Source organism: Gossypium raimondii, chromosome 5, assembly GCF_025698545.1.
Source record: "Gossypium raimondii isolate GPD5lz chromosome 5, ASM2569854v1, whole genome shotgun sequence".
In the NCBI taxonomy this organism is placed as follows: Eukaryota; Viridiplantae; Streptophyta; class Magnoliopsida; order Malvales; family Malvaceae; genus Gossypium; species Gossypium raimondii.
The window spans coordinates 47,098,016-47,118,858 of record NC_068569.1 but is presented as its reverse complement, the minus strand read 5'-3'; the positions used below and the strand labels follow the sequence as shown (position 1 = coordinate 47,118,858).

Genomic DNA, 20,843 nt, shown 5'->3' with positions numbered 1-20,843 from the left:
GTAACAACCCGTTTTTAGTGGTGTCAAAAATAATGGTTTCAGGACCACAATTTTGACAGGTGAGTCAGTAAATATTATTTATTTAATATTTAAAAATATTTATTAGTGTCATATTAAAATTTGGTGAAGAAATTTTGAATTTTTAGTTAGTTAATTAAGTGAAAAGTATTAAATCACAAAAGATGCAAAAGTTATTCGTTATAGGTTTATTTGGCTTAAATTGATTTAGACACATGAAATAAGGGTCTTATGTGGTAAATTTTCCTATTCTGATTATAGTGGACGGTTGTGGAGTGTTATAACATGAAATTAAATTAAATTTTAAAGGGTAAAGTTGTAAATTTATAATTAAATGAAAATTAAAACAAAATAAAAGCCTAATAATCATCCTCTTCTTCATTGGTACTAAACAAAACTGAAACCACCATTTTTTGAATTAGAGAGCATTCGGCCAAGCCTTGTTCTTCAGGCATGGTTTGTATTTGACTTCCGTTTTTAGTGATTTTTATGTTTTTGAGATCATTTTAGCTTAATTTAGCTAACTCGAGGGTTAATTTGTAAAATTGTTAAAATTTGATTGATTTTGAACTTAGGGACTAAATAGTTATAATTTCAAAATTTGCATGGTTTAGTTGTAATTATGTAGTTTTTTGGGCTGTATAGGAACTATAGTGAATTCGCCTAGGGATTTTTAGGTTAATGGTGAAATTTTTGTAGGTTTTGAGATAGAGACTAAATTGCATAAAGGATAAAATGTTGGGGTAATTTTATAAATTTATAATGAAAGGGCTTATAAGCTTAAGTTTGATTATTTGAGCTGTTGAATCGATTAATTGAATGAAACTTATTATTTAGATCAAGAAACGAATCAATCAGACTCAAATTGTGGAAAACCTAAATTAACTAATTAGTTGTCGGCGTCGTATTCGTAACAATTTTAGTTTAGGTATGCTCATATATTGTTTAAACTTATAAATTGTTGTTTTTGGTAACATGTTAACTATTATTGATGTTAGGTATATTTAAATTGAATGATATATGATGATTAGGGATTTTGGACTAAATTGTGGTGTTGATTAAATTGATGATTATGCTTGGAAAATGAGAAATACATGGATGTGTGCTTGAAATGGTATAATGAAAATGAAGTTAAATTATTTAGATATGTAATATGGCCCATATAAACCTCATGAATACTCAAGAAACAAATGACATATCATTAGGGGTTATTTACAGTTTCGGGTGTTGGTCTTGGATGTCCTACCAATGGTTGAGGTCCTGCATTTGTTGCAGATTCTCCATAGCTCGTGTGTGAAGCATCATGTAGCCCAACATCTTGACCTAAAACACATGTGAGCAGGCCCGTTTCACAACTCGTGTGAGCATATATTGTTGCAGTCACTCATTGTGTGAGCATTTACTCGAGTATTCGATGTTATTTCATTTGGTTCAACGGGTAATAAAGACTTAAATGAATGAAAAAAATTATATGAAATGTTATATGATCTTGATAGATGAAATGGAAAATGTTGGTATCAATGATTTGACATGAAACAGTGATTCTTATTGGAGATGTAATGAATGAAATATGTTCTTTACATGTTCACTTATACATGTACCATGTTATGTTGGGATTATATGTTTCATTTTCATATTTACTAACCTTATGAGGTTTGTGTTGTATAGGAAAGAAATGTATGCTCAAGATCTAATTAATGAATTTATTCATGAATGGTTTGACTAAATAAATATTTGGTAAGTTTAAGTTTATGTTATACGAGCTTACTAAGCACTAGTTGCTTACGTTAGTTGTTTTCTTTCCTTGTAGGTCATCGAAAATCTCGGTCTATTGGAAGCAAGTAGGAGCATTCACACTATCCGTTCTTCAACTCGATAGACATTTAATCATTTTGAAGTTGGATTATGAAAGGCATGTACTAGGAGCCTTTGAGTTATTTTGCTTATGAAGATGTTGTTTATAACTTTGGTTAAGTAAGATTTGTAGTTGTGTATATATTTTGGAATCATGTCTCTTGTATGTTGTAACACCCTGTACCTGGCCCGATTGTAGAGCTTGAATATCAGGATGTCACACCACTGTCATGCATCACACACATTATAAAATGTCACATTAATAAGCAATTGTCCTTTTTATTAGCGCTTTTACAAATTTTTAAGTCAAGCATATATTAATCATCATGAAAGCATGCCAAACATACTTCAAACAAAGCAATAACATCAATTAAATATGCATTAGAGCCACTTAAAAAAATTCCAAAACAAGTCACGCAGGTATCTATACAATCACTTGTGAATATGATGTACGGATTGTGCAAGTATACACGTTGAACAAGTAATAAAGTGATGAGTGAGATCGTCTCCACAAGGATTGGAGAGGTATAATTTGGTCGAGTTATTAGAGTTAAGCTTGATTAATGCTAAAGAATAATATAATAATGAGAATGTATTGGCAAAATGAGAGAATGATGATGTATAAAATGTGCAAAATAAAACAAGTAAACGAAACAAGAATGTCATGACAAAGAAACTATAGAAATGAAGATTAGGGACCTGTGATGTTGATTAGGACGGCTGGGATTATTGATGCATCTACCTTCTCTAACTATTAATGCCACAGAAAATTCTTGAACATTCTACTACTCGACAGGTCACAGTCTGCTTCTTTTGAGAGCAAAACCTTGGGTTACCTCCCCTAAAGCACTATATGTCTATAGACTTGAGTTCGGTTACCACTAATATTTTCTACCTTCCTTCGTATAAGGAAAGGCTCTATGTCTAGAGGTTGTCATGAATAAAGAATTTATCATTCACTCATACTATCCATTGTTTATCTAGTTAACCTAACCTTATCGAATTAAGTTATCTTTAATAACCTACTGCACATTCGTCAATACACAACCAGTATAAAGCATGAAATACCATTGAATAAAATAGTAGAATAATTCCAACTTAAACTGTAAACATTAATAAAAATTAAAGGGTTTAGCAAAGTAATCTCGAGCGTAAGAGATTTAACTCATAGTTGGGTAAATCAAATTTGAGTTTAATTCATTAACCAACGTCATCTTTAACAAATAAGTTCTAAAAGAATGCAATAAGAATCAAAGGAGAAAATTTGATATGATAGTTTTCGCCTGTCCAGCTCTCAACATCGGTAGCACAATGTCTTGCAGCTACCAAAGATGATGTAGTCATTTTCTCCTTCTTCAACTGCATTCCTTCTTAGTCCTTCCCTTCTTTTCTGTCAAAAGATGCTCTCCCTTTTTCTATCCAAAAACTTTCTTTTTCTAGGGTTTCCCCTTTGGCTTTTATAAGTTTGACCTTCTAGGGTAGGTCTATTAGCCCATAATCCTTTCTCTTTTCAAGTGGATTTATCTTGTACAAGTACAGCTAGGGTTTAGAATGGTACGCATTGAGTGCTGACTAGGAATCTTCCAAGCATTGCCACAAAATTTGTGTTGGCAAACTATCCAAAATTTTTCACAACAAACATTCAATCCTTTACTCCTTTCCCTACACTCTGCACCTACCAATTAACCACCAAGCAAGTCCTCTCCATAGGAAATTAAAAGCAACATATAATAACACTTAAGTGCAATGCTAGCTCTTTAATGCAATGCTCTAAAAATACCAATACAATATCCTAAAATGCAACTAAACTTACCTAGGTATAGGCAGTTAACTAAGCCTGAGGGCATGAAATATAACTCTTTTCAAGAGTTATCACACCCCCAAACCTTAGCTACTCGGCCTATTACTATAGTGGAATGCCGTTAAACTTCCTTTTCTTTATGACACACTCGTACCTAAACTTGCTTTTTCTAATCAACAACACAATGGAGCAAACAAAGTGTTGTTGACCTATTCGACAATTCTAAGCATTGAAATGTTTTATGGCATTTCTTTAATTTTTCTTCAGCTTCACCATTTTATTCATTATTGAGTATTGCCATTTTACTAAGCTTAGCTTAAAAAACCTTTAAGTTTATTAAAAGAACTTACTATAGGCCAATTGTAATTGAAGTTAGGACATCTCATTTTTAGGGGTCGATTCTCAAGCAAACTATCCTAAGCTGAATTTACCTAATCCACTGTCACATTTTTCTAGATTTATTGAAGAATTAATCTCCTCATCGAACATCACAAATAAAAATTATACTCATAACAGTCTAAATAATCCTTGGCAATTAGGTTTGTCATGGCAAAACGAACATGCTCAACTAAACATCTAATTCATCCTAAATGCTCAATACACCCCCAAACCTAAGGGATGCATTGTTCTCAATGCATGCTCAAACATGAATCATGAATGCAAGAATATATTTACACCAAGAATGTCATGGAAAAAATATGGATATTATGATGCAATAAAGGGAAAAGAACTCCCCTGGCTCGGAGCTTTATTATCATTGCTTTAATTTTGACGGTTGGACTTTCGTGTCAAATGCTTCTAATGTTTTTTAGCGATTGGAGTGGCACGTTCTCTTATTCGTTGTCGGACTTGGTGATCTCATCAATGATATGATTGATTTCACAATCTTGTTTAGTCATTTCTTAGGTAGATGTAGGTGGACAGCTGCAGTACTATCCTTCGGTGGTGCCAGTGTAGGGGTTGCTTCTTCAGTCCCCTCGTCATCAGTCTCTATGTGGATTGATTCATTCTTTTTTGCGTCTTCATCAGGTGATTTGGTTATTTCCCTTTAGTAGTAGGGTTGGTGGTTTCAAACTTTACTTTAGTTGGCTCTGCCTCGACCATCCCTTCTTTGACAGATGCCTGTAATTCCTTAGAGAATTCAGGGAATGCAAGCATAGACTTGGTAAAGTTCTTTTGAAGGGTCCTCTTCAGGGCAACATCTCTATTCTCTACAAAGTTCAAAAAATGGCCATTCGTTCTTACGCATTTTCCAAGTCTGTTGGAATTCGAAGTTGTTGAGTCTCGAAGAGATTGAGCTTCTTCTGTAACCTCTCAAATCAGCTGAGAACTTGTTGCTCAAATAGACTGTTGGAAGTAAAAATGGTTATTTTGGCAAATGTTGGTGTAGAGGAGGTAGAAGCTGAGCCATGTAGTTGTTGCTGTAGCAAGGCCTATCCAAATATCTTGGCTACAATAATCCTCGTGATTGCAACTTTAGTTGGGGTTATATCCTTGCTGGGCTAGACTTAGAAATTGACATGCTGGCAAAGTGCAGTGATTAGGGATGGAAAGATGAGACTCCCTGCATTTTTTTGCGCACAGTGATGGATTTCATTGAATATTTTTGCTCACATTAATCCTTCTGCGCATCATGATTGAGTAGAGTAGCAACATCTGCTCCTTGGAGACTGTAAAGTTATGGGTAGAAGGGATTAATCGTGTCTTTAAGAAATGATACCAAATCTTCAACTGGGCTTTAAGGACGCCCTTTCAACTATGTAACAATCTTGCCTAGATACCATCCACTGAGTTCCCTCAACAAAAAGATCTTGCAGGACATGATTCAACCCTTCAAAGGTGACGGTTGCGATGAATTGAGAATGCTTGTCTTGTAAATCAGAAAGCCCATATTAAGTATTGATGTTGTCTTCATCAAACAACACTGACGCTCCTCAAACATATATGAAAGCATTATTGGGCGAAGTGGTGTGAGCGTAAAACTCACGAACAATCTTGGTCAAAACATCCTCAGGATGCAAGCAAAAGATTTGCCACCCAAATTTTTCTACCACAGAAGAGATGGAAGTGTCATACCCCATAAAAGGTACATCTTTGAAAAGAAAACATTTTTCGAGGAAAAATGGCCTCTTGGATATATTGTTCTTACTCTTCTCCTCTATCGCAGTATTAAAGAATGTTCATGGCGCCACAACAGCTGTCTGAAGTGTAAATAATCAAGACATTGTTAAGGTTTATGGAAAACGTCGATTGAGAAGAGTAAAGGGAAATTATTTAGTTGCTGAAGAGGCACAAGAAGCTTTGAGAGATAAAAGAGGTAGGGTAACTGTGAGGAAAAATTTGTGGGGATTAGGGCAAAGGTAAAGGTAACGACGACATTGTAAGTGGTAAGTGTGGGTGTTATATGGGTGATTGGATGGGTGGTAATCATGGCCTGATGTGGGTAATTGGATTTGGAAATTGGGGGGAAATAGAAAAATTGAAGCTAAAGGTTTGAGAAAAATTTTTGTTAGGCTAAAATGTTGCATATGGGGCCCAACTTCTCAATTGTCATTAAGGAAACAGAAATACATGCACTGCAAAGTGAACAAAAATTATTAAACAAGTTAAGTGAAATAAGTAGGAGAAATTTAAAAATACCAAAAATAAAAAAAATTTATCAAGATGCTGAGGTTAAACATCACAAAGGTCAATGGACTGCTTGTCTCGATCCACATGAGCACCCCAGTAGTGCTTTAAATGTTGACCATTAATATTAAAAATTATCCCAGTCTTATCGTCTTTGACATCAACAGCTCCATGAGGATATACTTGGGCGACTTCAAAGGGACCTGACCATCGAGATTTTAATTCACCAGGGAACAATTTGAGCCTAGAGTTGAGCAACAACACCTGTTGTCGTAGTTCAAATTGTCGTGGCATAATCCTCTTATCATGCCAGTGCTTGGTCTTCTACTTGTATAGTTTAGCATTTTCGTATGCTTGTGCCCGAAATTCCTCTATTTCGTTAAACTCTTACTACCTTTTATGTCCAGCAACAATCCAATCCACATTCAGCCTTTTAATGGCCCAAAATACCTTGTGCTCTAGTTTAATAGGTAGGTGACATTGCTTTTTCTAGAAAAGCTTAAAAGGTGACATCCCCAATGGTGTTTTACATGTAGTAAGATAAGACCGTAAAGCTTCAACTAGTCTGAAGGACCAATACTTTCGAGTTGGGTTCATCACTTTTCCCAAAATCTACTTAATTTCTCTGTTAGAAATCTCAGCTTGTCCATTTGTTTAGAGATGATATGCCGTGACAATCTTATGTTTACCCCATACCTATTTAAGGCATTAGCCACTAGCTTTCAATCAAAATGAGATCCTTCATCACTAACAATGGCTCATGGTGTTCCAAACCTTATGAAGATGTTCTTGTGCAAGAACTTCATCACTTTGCATCATTAGTAGGGAGAGCAACAACTTCGACCCACTTAGAGACATAGCCCATTGCCATGAGTATGTATAGGTTGCCCAATGATGGTGGAAATGGCCTCATAAATTCTATTCCCCAAACATCAAACAAATCAATCTCTAAGATATTTTGCAGCAACATTTCATGACTTCTAGATAGATTGCCTACCCTCTGACAATGATCGCATGACTTATAAAATTCATGGGCATCCTTGAATAGATTTGGCCAATAGAAACCAGATTAGAGTACCTTGGCAATAGTTCTCATTCCTTCAAAGTTTCCTCTAAAAGGAGTTGAATTACAATGTTGTAGGATGCTGTGTATTTCATTATGAAGGACACACTTCGTAATTATCTGATCAACATAATGCTTGAATAGGAAGGGTTCATCCCAATAATAATGCCTGGCTTCATGAAGGAATTTCTATCTTCTATGGCTATTGAGATCAGGTGGCATCAAACCACTAACTAAGAAGTTCACTATATCGACATACCAAGGTAGTGCCATGGCAACTAACAGTTCGTCTGGGAATTCTTCCTTAAAAAGTTTGTCATTGCCATCTTCATTTCCAACTTCTAATCTTGACAGGTGATTAGCCACTTGATTTTAAGTCACCTTTCTATCTCACATTTCTAAATCAAACTCCTGCAGCAAGAGTATCCACTGAATTAGTCTTGGCTTGGCATTTTTCTTGGTCACCAAATACTTAATACACTACACCAAAATAGGCTTTTAGCGGCAGTTTTAGCGGCGTTTGGACAAAAAACACCGGTAAAAATTGAGTATTAGCGGCGTTTTATGGAAATCGCCACTAAAGATCGAGTATTAGCGGTGTTTTTTGAAAAACGCCGCTAAAAATGAGCATTAGATGCGTTTTTTGAAAAACGCCGCAAAAAACCAAATCCGAACGGCATCGTTTTCTTACCTTTCGGGCGCCGCTAATGCTCAGGGCTTTAGTGGCGTTTTTGAAAAAGCGCCGCTAATGCTCAGGTTTTTAGCGGCGTTTTTGAAAAAGCGCCGCTATATAAAGCGCCGCTAAAGCCCATTTTATCTTAATTGGTTTATTTATATTAATTAAATAAAATTCAATTTATTTCTAATTAAATATTTAAAATTTTTAGAAAAAAATAATAACACGTAGAAATAATTTGAAATAAAACACATGGAAAGATTAAAATACTATTATTTAAAACAATTTTAAAGTTTTTGGGTACATGATTCTTGATTATTTTTTAATTTATATATTAAAATTTTTTATATAATCGTAAAAGAGATTAATTTTAAAATATTGAATTAATTATCACTATAGTTTAGGATTTTTGGTTTAAGGTATATAATTTATTTAAGATTTAAGACCGATTTAGGAGTTACTATTTTAAAATTTAAGGAGTACGGATTTAGGGATTATGGTTTAAGGGTTGGGATTTAAGGTTTAGGGGTTAAGGATTAGGGGTTAAGGGTTTAGGGGTTAAGAGTTAGAGATTTAGGGTTTAGGGATTCATAGGTCGAGTTAGGGTTTTGGGTTTAGATTAATTATTGTTTAATTTATATTTTAAATATGTTTTTAAATTTATATATTAAATAATTTCATATATAATGAAAAAAGATAAGATAGTATTAATTTTAAAATATTTAATTAATTATCATTATAGTTTAGGGTTTATATGGTTTACGGTATATGGCTAATTTTAGATTTAAGGCCAGTTTAGGAGTTACTATTTTAAGGTTTGGGGATTATATATGGATTTAGGGATTCTGGATTAAGGGTTGGGATTTAAGGTTTAGGGGTTATGGTTAGGGGCTAGGAGTTTAGGGTTAAGAGTTAGGGATTTAGGGTTTCAAGGGTCTGGTTAAGTTCTAGGGCTTAGATTAATTAGTTTTTTTAATTTATATATTAAATATGTTCTTATATAATTGTAAAAGAGATAATAATAAATTTAATATATTGAAATTATGTGTGATTTATATTATTTAAGAGATATATAATAGATAGACTTTATGTATATTGAATGGTTAATTTAGGGTTTAAGGTTTATTTGAGATTTGTTTAATGATACAATTTTATACAATTAATTAATACTTTTATATTTAAAAATATTTAATCTAAACCATTTGATATATTTGATATGGATATATAGGTAATTATTTAATTTGGATAGGACCAAATTATAAGAAAAAAATACAAAAATAAAAATGAAATAAAAAACTAAAATTTATAATATTATCTAATTCTTTTAAATATTATTTAAAATTTTAATAATTCTTTATGTAAAATTTATATGAAAGATACAATAATTAAATATAAAAAATATGCGAGCTTTAGCGGCATTTTCAGCAAAAAATGCCATTACTATATATTAAAATTTCCCAAAACGGCACCGTTTCAATAAAAGAATTTAAATTTCTTAGTGGCGTTTTTAGGAAAAACACCACAAAAGATAGACATTACTGATGTTTTGATAAAAAACACCACAAACATGCATTGTAATTTTTTGATACGGTGTCGTTTCAGTGTAGGAATTAAATTTTAGTTGTGGCGTTTTTTCTTAAAACGCCGCAAATGTGGAAGCAAATAAAAGGTAATCAAAATCTCGCTCACTCCCAAAAATTGATTTTTGGTTACCCGCTCATTACTCCCTCTACTTCTCATCTCCGTCGTGCGCCTTAAATCCCCCAAATAAAAGTTTGTTTTTCTTCAGCTGAAATCCCCCAAATAGAAATCGGACCGAGCAGCTTTGCATCAAGGAAGAAGAAGAGTCGGAAAAACACAAGTAGCTAAGTTGCCCTTATGGCTTGTGAAGGCGAGTATTTTTGGCATGTAATTCAGCTACAAAATTTTCAGTTTTTTGTTTCGAAAAAATAGAAAGGCAAATTCCTAATGCCCTTTGGATTAAGTGGTTTTAATTGTAGTAAATTTGACTTGCCCTTTTGTTTTACCTTAATCTACTTTATCATTCTTGTTTTGGGTTTTCATTTTTTTTTTCTAAATGACTGACAGCTTCGATGCGCCATTTTTTTGAACTATTTTTTTGCAGCGATTGGGTTTAATGTAGACTGAAATTTTGTAATCTCTTCTTTTCTAATGCTGATCAAAGAGTAGAGAAAGGGGAGGGAAATTTTCTTTTCATCATTTATTCTTCTTTGTGCTAGAATCAACAACTCAAGAGAGGTGAGTGTGGTTTTCTTTTCTTTTTTTCATGCTTTCCCATCCAATAAAAAGATTTTTGGTGTTGTTGAAAGGAACACATCATCTTCCCCCATCACGCCTAATTATCGTTGGGGAGGAAAGAGTTTGATTTTTGGTGTTTCTTTTATAATCTTTGAGAGGATTTGGGTGCGTAATGAGAAATCCTTAGGAATCAACTTTAGGGGAAATTGAGTTGAGTTAGATAGGATTTTTCGATGGGCTTATTAATTTTCATTAATTTTATTAATAATGATTTTTTTGGTGTCATGGAAGCGAAAAAAAAGACAACTTTTTAAAAGGAAAAAAAAAAGGCGACAATGGTAGAGGATTGATTGAATAGCAGCTGATGTAGTTTATACAAATGGAGTTCAATTTAATTTATTGAATCATTGAAATTTGCCTTAATCCTTTTACTTAAAATTGAATCATTGAATTTCATTTTTGATCCTTTAGTTATCTGGTTGGCCTGCTTGCATTGGCATTTGCCACAAGGCCTTTGGGAATTTTAGTTACAGTTTGAATTGTATAAGATTATATCAGCAGAATTAGTTTATGATTTTATAATTTTTGAAAGGATTAAGTATTCTTTTTTTCCATTTTTTGAAAGGATTAAGTATACTTTTTTTCCATTTTTTGAGGGGGCCAAAGCATTATTTTCCTTTATATTGATTTATAATTTGATCATATTATTGGTTTATCAACTGTTGGGAGATTGTTCTCATAACACTAGCTACTGGTCCATTCATTGTTGCTGCTGGAGGCATATCTAATATATTTGTTCATAGGCTTGCTGAGAACATCCAAGATGCTTATGCTGAGGCAGCTAGCATTGCTGAACAGGTTTTTCTCTTCTCTCCTGGCTCCATTACTTTCAACCAGACTTATTTTTCTTAATTTTGTTAAGTGAATTTAAAATCCCCCATATAGTTTGCTTTATGACTCCTCGGTTTTTAAAGTTTCACAATTTACTTCATATTCGTTATTTTAACCCTATTTATAAAATCTAAAAACTCTACTATATAAATCAGAAAATGCCCCTCCCAGTACAAAAATAATTAGAATCATGTTAATGAGTTGATATGTAGGGATTTCTTTGACTGGTTAGAGCAATTCTTATGAAATACAAAAATTAGAAATGATTCTTTTAGTAAAAACAAAGGAAGATTAGTTGATGATAACAAGATGTATATTATAAAACTAATGGTGGAATGGATCTTTTATCCTTAATCAAGCTGACTTTAAAGTATAATTGCATAATATGGGTAGTTCTGAATTTTGAAATTTACTATTTCTAAAGAGCATCAAAACCAGATTTTCATTTTTATTATTTTTTCTTTTCTGGGTTTTGTATTTTAATATATATACAGTCACAAAGAGCTCTCTTTTTTCTTAGCTATTGTTGCTTTCTTTTTGCCACCATTTCTTTTCTTTTTCATGGTATCTCATTTTACCATTTGTTTCCTTCACCATGGAGATGGAGAAAAGGTTTCTCTTTTCACTTCTTTTATTCTCCCTGCTTCTTCTTTTGGATTCCTCTTCAGCTCAGATGCAAGGTATTTCCTTTTATTTATATTTGTGTAGTTATTTAATCAAATGGGTTCTCTTTGTTTGTTGTTTGCAACTTTCTCCATGTTTTGTGAAATTTATGCTTTTCTTGTGATATGTGGTTTAAGGGCATCGATTTTATGAGTTATCTCATATAATCTCTTGTATTTTTAGGTTGTTTTAACCTTATTAATACCTCATCTATTCCTCTAGAAAAATGTATCAATCTTGGGATCATTCTGTTTCAGGATTTTAACTTTGGGTTATATTTTGAGTGATATATTTGTTTTCTGTCTTCATTTTATCTTTATAAGATTGCTATTGTGAGCTATTAGGAGTGGTTTTAGTTTTAGTGATTTGAACTTCATCTAGTGTAACCAAGCTAACAATTAGTTATCTTTTTTGTGAAAATAAAATTCTTTGCTCTGTTCTTATTTTTTTTTAAGATGTTATATGTTAGAAAATATTGACCATTGTAGATGAGCAAAAGAGGCAACGGCTATGGCCAGAGGAAGGCAGAAAATCTTTCTGGTTTTGAATTAGTGAAAAAACTGATGCATAGTTGACTGCTTATGTGTGTCAGAGGAAATTAGAATCCTAACCTATTGACCCGATTTCGGTGTTTCTTCCCTTACTGATAGAGAGTCTTGTTTTCATTATTGATGAGCCAACTCAAGGAGAAAATAGAAAAATTTAGTCATTCGTACAACAATTTAAACATTTATAACAATCTGTATTTTATTCGATGACCTTCATACTTCATGGTTGTAGTATTTTTCCTAACACAGATATTTTCTGCCTTATGCTGCCTACACGGTACCACATCCCAAAGGCCTTTTATTTGCTAATGCTTGTGGTATTTTCTTTCAGCTATGATTTTGATAGGCAGCCTCCAGATTTGAAAAAACAAGAGCTTGTTAAGCGGTACTTTATTGCAAATTATTCAAATTGTTTTTTTGATGGTTTCCTTCAATATGACCGGAGCTTGATGAGTAGAATGTTGCTTTTTCATAATTTTTATACTAAATTTGTCATGTAGTTACTCAAAGAGGGCAAATGCTACTAAGGATTTGCAAGAAGCCATGGAGGTATTTTTCTTTGGTCAAACATGGAGTGATAAGTAAAGTTTCCTTTTGTTGTTTCACCCCTACGGAAAATTAAGGTGTTGTTGTTTTTATTATTAGATTGGACATAAGGAGGACATTGAAAAATTAAATATGTAGCAAAAATTTTGTCAACTGTCAGTAGTAGATACTCGTAGAGTTCAATCAATTTGACACTGCAAGAAAACGGAAGTGTATGTATAATAATAGTATTTTTAGTACTAATTTTTGTTATATAATAATAAAAGGAATATATTTTCTTTTCCCGTATAATGAAATTTATTTATTTATTTATTGTTAGGAAATTTAATTGTTTATGTTTATTTATTTATTTAGGTGAATGTTGAAATTTATTACTATAATTTATTTTACTTTTATTGTTAATGAAAAGTAATACATTCAAAATAAAATTTGACCTTTCCATTTGTTATTGCAAAAAATTATTTAATAAAAATGTTTAGCGGAATGGCACTTTTAGCAGCGTTTGTGGGAGAAGCACTGCTAAAAGTCATGATCTATAGCGGCGTTTGTGGGAAAAGCGCCGCTAAAGGTCTTGAGCTATAGCGGCATTTGTGTAAAAGGGCCGCTAAAGGTCTTGATCTATAGCGGCGTTTGTGGGAAAAGCGCCGCTAAAGGTCTTGAGCTATAGCGGCGTTTGTGTAAAAGCGCCGCTAAAGGTCCTGATCTATAGCGGCGTTTGTGGGAAAGCGCCGCTAAAGGTCATGATCTATAGCAGCGTTTATTTCTAAAAACACCACAAACGTTTGCGGCATTGACAACAGTGGCATTTTTTGCGGTGCTTTCAAAAACGCCGCAAAAAAGCGCCGCTAAAAGCATAAAAGAACGCAGCTAAAAACCTGTTTTGGTGTAGTGATAATAGAGTGGTTTGTGTAGATTGTGACCTTGGTACCAACTAAATAAGATCAGAATTTATCGAACACGAATATTACAACCAATAACTCATTTTCAGTGGTGGTGTAATTAAGCTACAAATTTGTTAGGGTCCTGCTGGCATAATAGATTGCACAAAATACCTTGACTTTCATTTTCCCCAACACTGCTCTTACAGCATAATTGATGGCGTCACACATGAGTTCGAAAGGAAATTTCTACTCCAGAGCTATTACAATTTGTGCTGCTACCAGTTGTTTCTTCAATTCCTTGAAAGCTATCAAACAATGTTCATCAATATTGAAAGGTCTATTTTGCTCCAGCAAGGAACACAAGGGTTTAGATATCTTTGAGAAATCCTTAATGAATCTTTTATAAAAGCTGCATGGCCTAAGAAACTCTACACTTAACACCAGTAGGAGGCAGCAATTTTTCTATTACCTCAATTTTTGCTTTGTCAACTTCAATCCCTTGTTGTGATACTTTATGCCCCAGAGCAATGCCTTCACTGATCATGAAATGACATTTTTTCTCAATTCAAGACAAGATTTGTTTCTTCACAACGGCAAAGAACCAATTCCAGATTTTTCAAAGAGCCCTCAAAGTTATTGCCAAAGACAGAGAAATCATCCATAAAGACTTGAAGAAAATTTTTCACCATAGCAGAGAATATTGCCGTCATAAAATGCTAAAATGTTACCGGGGCATTACATAACCCGAATGGCATTCGTCTAAATGTAAAAGTACCATATGGACAAGTGAAAGTTGTCTTCTCTTGGTCACTGGGAGCTATAACAATCTAATTATACCCTGAGTATCCATCCAAGAAATAGTAAAAGGCCTTCTCAACTAATTTTTCCAACATTTGATCAATAAACCGTAAGGGATAGTGGTCCTTCCTAGTTGCCTTATTGAGCTTGCGATAATCCATGCACACTCTCCATCCCGGGACAATACAAGTTGGTATAGCTCATTGTTATCATTGCTGACCACTGCGACACCTCTTTTCTTTGGCACACATTGTACATGACTCACCCAAGAACTGTCAGAGATAGGGTAGATAATACCAGCATCGAGCCACTTGATGATTTCTTTCTTAACAACTTCCATCATAATGGGATTCAACCGTCTCTATTGTTCAATAAAATTACTATAAAAATCCTCTAATAAAATTTTATGCATGCATAGATGATGGCTGATTCCCTTAATGCTGGTAATTATCCACCCTAATGCCTTTATAGATCATTGACGAACTTCCAACAACTTGGCCTCTTGATCGGGTGTCAACTCCGTATAAATAACTACCGGCAAGGTGCTGTTGTCTTCCAAGTAAGCATATTTCAAATGAAATGGAAAATGATTCAACTCTAGTGTGAGAGGTTCCTCTATAGATGGTTTAGGAGGATTGAAAGTGTGAGCTGATAAATCCAAGGACTCAAACTTTTTCCTTGGTCTGTCCACAATCTGTTTTGCCTCTATGAGATCGCTGAATTCTTCAAAAGTCTCTATTTCATTTAGCTCAAGTCAATCTATATAACTATCAGAATTGTTTTGGAAAAATTTTGCAAACTCTTCTTACACTGTTGTTTCTATCAAACCAATGGCATGGCACTCTTCATTCTCATCAACACATTTCAAGGCATCGAATACATTGAAAGTGATCTACTGATCATTCATCCTTATGGCTAGTTCACCTTTTTTTACATAAATCAAAGTTCTGCCCATAGCAAGAAAATATCTTCCAAGAATAATCGACACATCTTTGTGAACCTCACAGTCTAAAATAATGAAATTGGCAGGAAAAATAAACTTATCTACTCTTACCAGGACATCTTCAATTTTACCTTCAGGATGTGCATAGGATCGATCAGCTAGCTGCAACATCACCGTAGTAGGTCTTGCTATTCTGATTTCCAACTTCCTAAAGACAGGCATAGGCATTAAATTGATGCTTGCTCGTAAATCACAAAATGTCTTACCAACATAATGATTTCCAATTAAACATGGGATAGTAAAACTCCTTGGGTCCTTCAACTTTGGAGGCAATTTATTCTCCAACATCGCCTTGCACCCTTCAATGAGAGCAACAGTTTCAAATTCTCTCAATTTTCACTTCTTTGACAATATGTTTTTCATGAATTTCACATAATTGAGCATTTTCTCCAAAGCTTCTACCAATGGTATGTTGATGTCGAGTTGTTTCAGGACATCTAAAAATCTTTTGAACTGGTCATCTTGTTTACAATTGTGAAATCACTGAGGAAAAGATGGAGGTGGCTGTCCTTCAGGTTGCTAATGTTGTTTTGTTGTGGTATTTTTATTGGCAACATGATCTGATTCTACTAGAACAGTCTTCTGTTTAACCTTTTCAGTTGTAGTGTGCTATTCAGAATGTACTGAATTCTTTCCATGGTTGAAATCAGATTTGTCCTCTTCTACAGTGGCATCTTTAACAATTTCATTCAATTGAGTCCCACTTTTGAGAGTAATTGCCTTGCAATGCTCTTTCCCATGTGATCTCAAATTCTCAATATCACTTGGAAGAACTCCTTGTGGTCTCGAATTTAAGGCATTTGTTATCTGCCCCACTTGATTTTCAAGAGCTCACAGGGATACAACTTGACTCTAAATTACGACATCATTCTTGACCATATATTCTTTCAGCAAAGATTCAATAGATGATGATGATGAAGTTGATGCCTGAGCTTATTGGACATTTTATCGCGGCATGGGTTGATTATAACCAAGCGATACCCTATCGACATTCTGCCTAACAACATTGTTTGAATTTCTTGTACCTTGATTACTGTCGCATGTGAATATGATGTGTGAATTGTGCAAGTATATACATCGAACAAGTAATAAAGTGATGAGTGAGATCGTCTCCACAGGGATTAGAACTATATAATTTGGTTGAGTTGTTAGAGTTAGGCTGAATTAATGTTAAAGCAAAGTAACAGTGAGAATATTGTGGCAAAATGAGAGAATGATGATGTATAAAATGTACAACACGAAATAAGTAAACGAAACAAGAATGTCACGACCAAGTAACTATAGAAAAGAAGATTAAGTAATTGCAATGTTGACTAGGACGGCTGGGATTATTGATGCATCTGCCTTCTCTAACTATTAATGCCACAACAAAATCTTGAACATTCTGCTGCTCGATAGGTTTCTACAGTACTTTGCTTCTTTTGAGAGCAAACCTTGGGCTACCTTCCCTAAGGTACTATATGTCTATAGTCTTAAGTTCGACTACCATTGATAGTTTCTACCCTTTTTCAAATAAGACAAGGCTCTATGTTTAGAGGTTACTGCGAATAAATAATTTTTCATTAACTCATATTATCCAATGTTTGTCCAAATAACCAAACCCTGTCAGCATTAAGTTATCTTAATAACTTGCTACATATTCGGAAAAACACAACCTGTACTAAGCATGAAATACCATTGAATAAAATAGTAGAACAATTCCAACTTAAATTGTGAACATTAATAGAAATTAAAAGGTTTGGCCAAGTAATCCCAGGCCTAAGAGATTTAGCTCATAGCTGGGCAAATCGAGTTCAAGTTTAATGTAGTTATCAACATCATCTTTTACAATTAAGTTCTAAAGGAAATGCGATAAAAATCAAAGAAGAAATTCTAAGAGGTTGGCTTTTCCCTTTTCATCTCTCAACATCGACAACGCAATTTCTTGTACCTGCCAAAGATGATACAGTCATCTTCTCCTTCTTCAGTTGTCTTACTTCTTGGTCCTTTCCTCCTTTTATGTCAAAAGTTTCTCCGTTTTTTTCTTCTATTTGGAAAAACTCCCTTTTCTAGGTCCCCTTTTGCTTTTATAGGTTTGACCTTCTAAGGTAGGTCCATTAGCCTATAATCATTTCTCTCGTTTTTAGGTGGATTTTTCTTATACAAGTACTGCTGGGACTAAGAACGGTATGCATTAGGTGCTGAATAGGAATCTTCCAAGTATAACCATAGCATTTCTGTTGGTAAACTACCCAAAATTTGTCACGTCAAACCTTCAAACCTCTACTTCTTCTCCTACACTTTGCACCTACCAATCAACCACCAAACAAGTCCTTTGAACAAGCAATTAAAAGCAACATGTAATAGCACTTAAGCACAATCCAAGCTCTTTAATGCAATGCTCTAAAAATACTAATGCAATATCCTAAAATGCAACTAAAATCACTTAAGTACAAGCAATTAACTAAGTTTAAAGGCATGAAATATAACTCTTTCCAAGAGTTATCAATTACTCCAACCAAAGTTTTGATGTAGCCTGGATTGTAAGTGTTAGAATAGGGATTGTTATTTTGATTAAAATTACCCATGTAGTAGGGTTTGATGGGCATTAATCAAACACTTGGTCTTCACCACAATAAACACAAGATAGTTCAGTTGATTTCATCTTCTGGACTACATTTGGCCTCTTCATTATTTTGATCATATTAGCTAAAGATGATACCTAAGTTGTCAATGAAGTGATTGCATCCAGCTCAATGGTGCCAACAGCTCTCCTATAGTCCCAACTCGCGTGGTAGGATATTAATAAACATTGTTGGATATCTGTTTGAAAATATCATATGCTTCATTATAGGATTTATCCAACAAAATACCATTAGCAGAAAGGTATTTGAGTCTAGCTTCAAAAAAATCAAGCAGATCTTAATTCAGAATTCTGTAGCTCAAGATTTAAATAATTTAGTAGCAGTGACTCAAGTAGATAGCTTTGAAGGAGCATATAAGTAAATAGTGAAAACATATATGAATAATTAACTAGCACGGGTTACATTAAAAATGGATCACGTGACCAAGGCCAGCTTGGGCTGAGTGTGCCACATGGGCGTGTGAGCCCATTTTTCTAAAAAGTTTTGTAAGGTTGCATGGGTCGCTCAAGTTGACTATGGACCTACTGTAGGGTCGGTAAGCTTTACTTAGACCCCTATATGTGTGATATGTCTATCTGATTTCTATACCGAGCATGACTTATGATATCTGAATGTATGTACTATTAATTGCATAATGGCATGACATATCTGTATGTTGCATTTCATCGGGGTGGGTTGATGATATTTGGAGGAAGTGTCTAAAAGGCTATTAAGCCTATTATCTGGGAGCTCAGCTGCAACCTTCTGATTATGTGTCGGATTTTGGTACAGCATGGTGTGTAGGGAAGAGTGGGTTGATTTAACCCCCACATGGTGTGTAGGGTCGGACGAAGATGGTGTGTAGAGGCTGGTGGGTAGGATTCTAATTTACTGTATCTACATTCTGTATCTGATATGGGCCAAAGCCCTAATGTATTTCTATGATTGTATCTGAATGAGCTAAGTCCCAAACTGATTCTATGATGGCCACGGGCCCCAGACTGTATCTAACTGAATTCTATTGATTATCTGTATACATGTTTTCTATGGGAATTACACACTGAGTTTGTGAAAACTCACCCTTTCTCTGTTTAATTTGTACAGGTAATCCCTAGACTTGACGGGTCAGTGCAGCGGAGGACACAACGGTGGCCACACGTAAATTTTAGACTATTTTCTGTTAATACCTAGAATTTATTACTTATTTGAGGTTTTTTATGTATCTTCTAGACTATGGACTTGTTGGCTTTAAATTTGGGACATTATACTATTTTTTATGGATTTTTTTAAAACTGCAACTTCATAAAACACAGTTTTTTTTCTAAAAAATAAAGTTTTTCGTAAATAGAAACAATTTTCCCTAAATTAATTGGTTACAAAAGCTTTCGCTAAGAGACAAGTTTTAAATCAAATCAATTGGTTTTTTAATTAAATAAAAGCTAACTTACTGTAACGGTTTTTAAACTCGACAATCTTGTCTTCAAATCCCTTTCCATGTGACATCGCCAGATTCGACCATAACATCTAGGCCGGGTTTGGGGTGTTACAAAATTGGTCTGTCTTGGTGATCTACCATTAGGACCCCTATGTATAATTTGTGTCAATTACTTAGTTTGAGTAAAATGCTATGCTATGATGTGTTTTTGAATGACTTCTAATAATCCGCATGTTACTAGAATGTGACTTATTGGTTAAAAATATGAAATGCTATGTTTTGTGGTAATTCAAAGCTTGTAATATAATGGTTATTATGGTAGGCCTGGATAATGTTCTTGAATTTGTATATTGGTAGTTAAATGAGATGAAATGTATTAAGGTGTCAACGATGAAAAAATGTATGATATATAGAATGAATTTATGGTCATGTTTATGTGTGTTGGAAGTTGGTTTTGGCCTTTCAAAATGTTTATTTGAAAGTGTATAGGCACCTTAATAATAAGGAGTGAAATTGAGCATGAAAATGGGTAATTTTGGGCTCACACGGGTTGGGATATGGGCTGTCACATGACCATGTGTAGCACACGGGCAAACCCACAGGCGTGTTCCAAGAAATTTTCACACGGGCAAGCACACGGCCTGCGACACTGCCATGTGAAGATATTTCGATTGTTACATGGGCTGGCACACGGTTTGCGACATGACAGCGTGATCCAAATCAATTAGTTACACAATTTATGTACACGGGTGTGTGAAGTTGCACAGGGGGTGTGGGATAACGACACAGCCATGTTGGAGCCTCACGAGCTGGATTTTCTCACAGGGCCTGGACACATGACCGTGTAACCCCTGACTTGGAAATTTTTAATTTTCCTATGAATGCTCTGATTTGTTTTGAATTGGTCCCTGAATGCTCGTGACTTATTTCTAGAGCTTCAAAATCTCAATTTAAGACCAAAATAGAGTAATCTCTTTCGTAATGAATGTTACTTGTATTATGAGATTGAATTGATTATCGAACATAAATTATTATTAATTGTTCCAGCTTGACTGGTAACATCTTGTATCCTATTCCGGCAATTGAAACAAGATAAGGGTGTTACATAAGATCCAAGTTCAAAAAGAAATATGTCACCAAACAATACTTGGATCAAAAACAAAAAGAATTTTTTGA

At 34.2% G+C, this 20,843-nt stretch overlaps 1 protein-coding gene across 6 annotated transcripts; it reads left to right on the top strand.

Annotated features, from left to right (window-relative positions):
* The first annotated feature begins 9,719 nt into the window (after positions 1-9,719).
* LOC105766253 (flap endonuclease 1-like) lies at positions 9,720-20,593 on the top strand. 6 transcript variants are annotated; one of them, XM_052631857.1, is made up of 5 exons: positions 9,720-9,931; positions 11,103-11,157; positions 12,733-12,786; positions 12,902-12,950; positions 19,337-20,593. In XM_052631857.1, the coding sequence occupies exons 1-5, from the start codon at positions 9,919-9,921 to the stop codon at positions 19,421-19,423; spliced, it is 258 nt and encodes an 85-aa protein (XP_052487817.1). In that variant the 5' UTR covers positions 9,720-9,918; the 3' UTR covers positions 19,424-20,593. The 6 variants fall into 6 exon arrangements, 4 of the variants coding, with proteins under 4 accessions (XP_052487817.1, XP_052487818.1, XP_052487816.1 ...); XR_001125117.2 differs by lacking the exons at positions 9,720-9,931; positions 19,337-20,593 and adding exons at positions 10,161-10,299; positions 11,803-11,870 and having other exon boundaries at positions 12,902-13,243; XR_001125116.2 differs by lacking the exons at positions 9,720-9,931; positions 19,337-20,593 and adding exons at positions 10,161-10,299; positions 11,792-11,870 and having other exon boundaries at positions 12,902-13,243.
* The last annotated feature ends 250 nt before the right edge of the window (positions 20,594-20,843 follow it).

Coding starts and splice junctions, on each gene's coding strand:
- LOC105766253 (XM_012585631.2), top strand. CDS start 12,608: ATGACCTTCATACTTCATGGTTGTAGTATTTTTCCTAACACAGATATT. Junction 12,787..12,901: donor AAACAAGAGCTTGTTAAGCG/GTACTTTATTGC, acceptor TTTGTCATGTAG/TTACTCAAAGAGGGCAAATG. Junction 12,951..19,336: donor ATTTGCAAGAAGCCATGGAG/GTATTTTTCTTT, acceptor TAATTTGTACAG/GTAATCCCTAGACTTGACGG.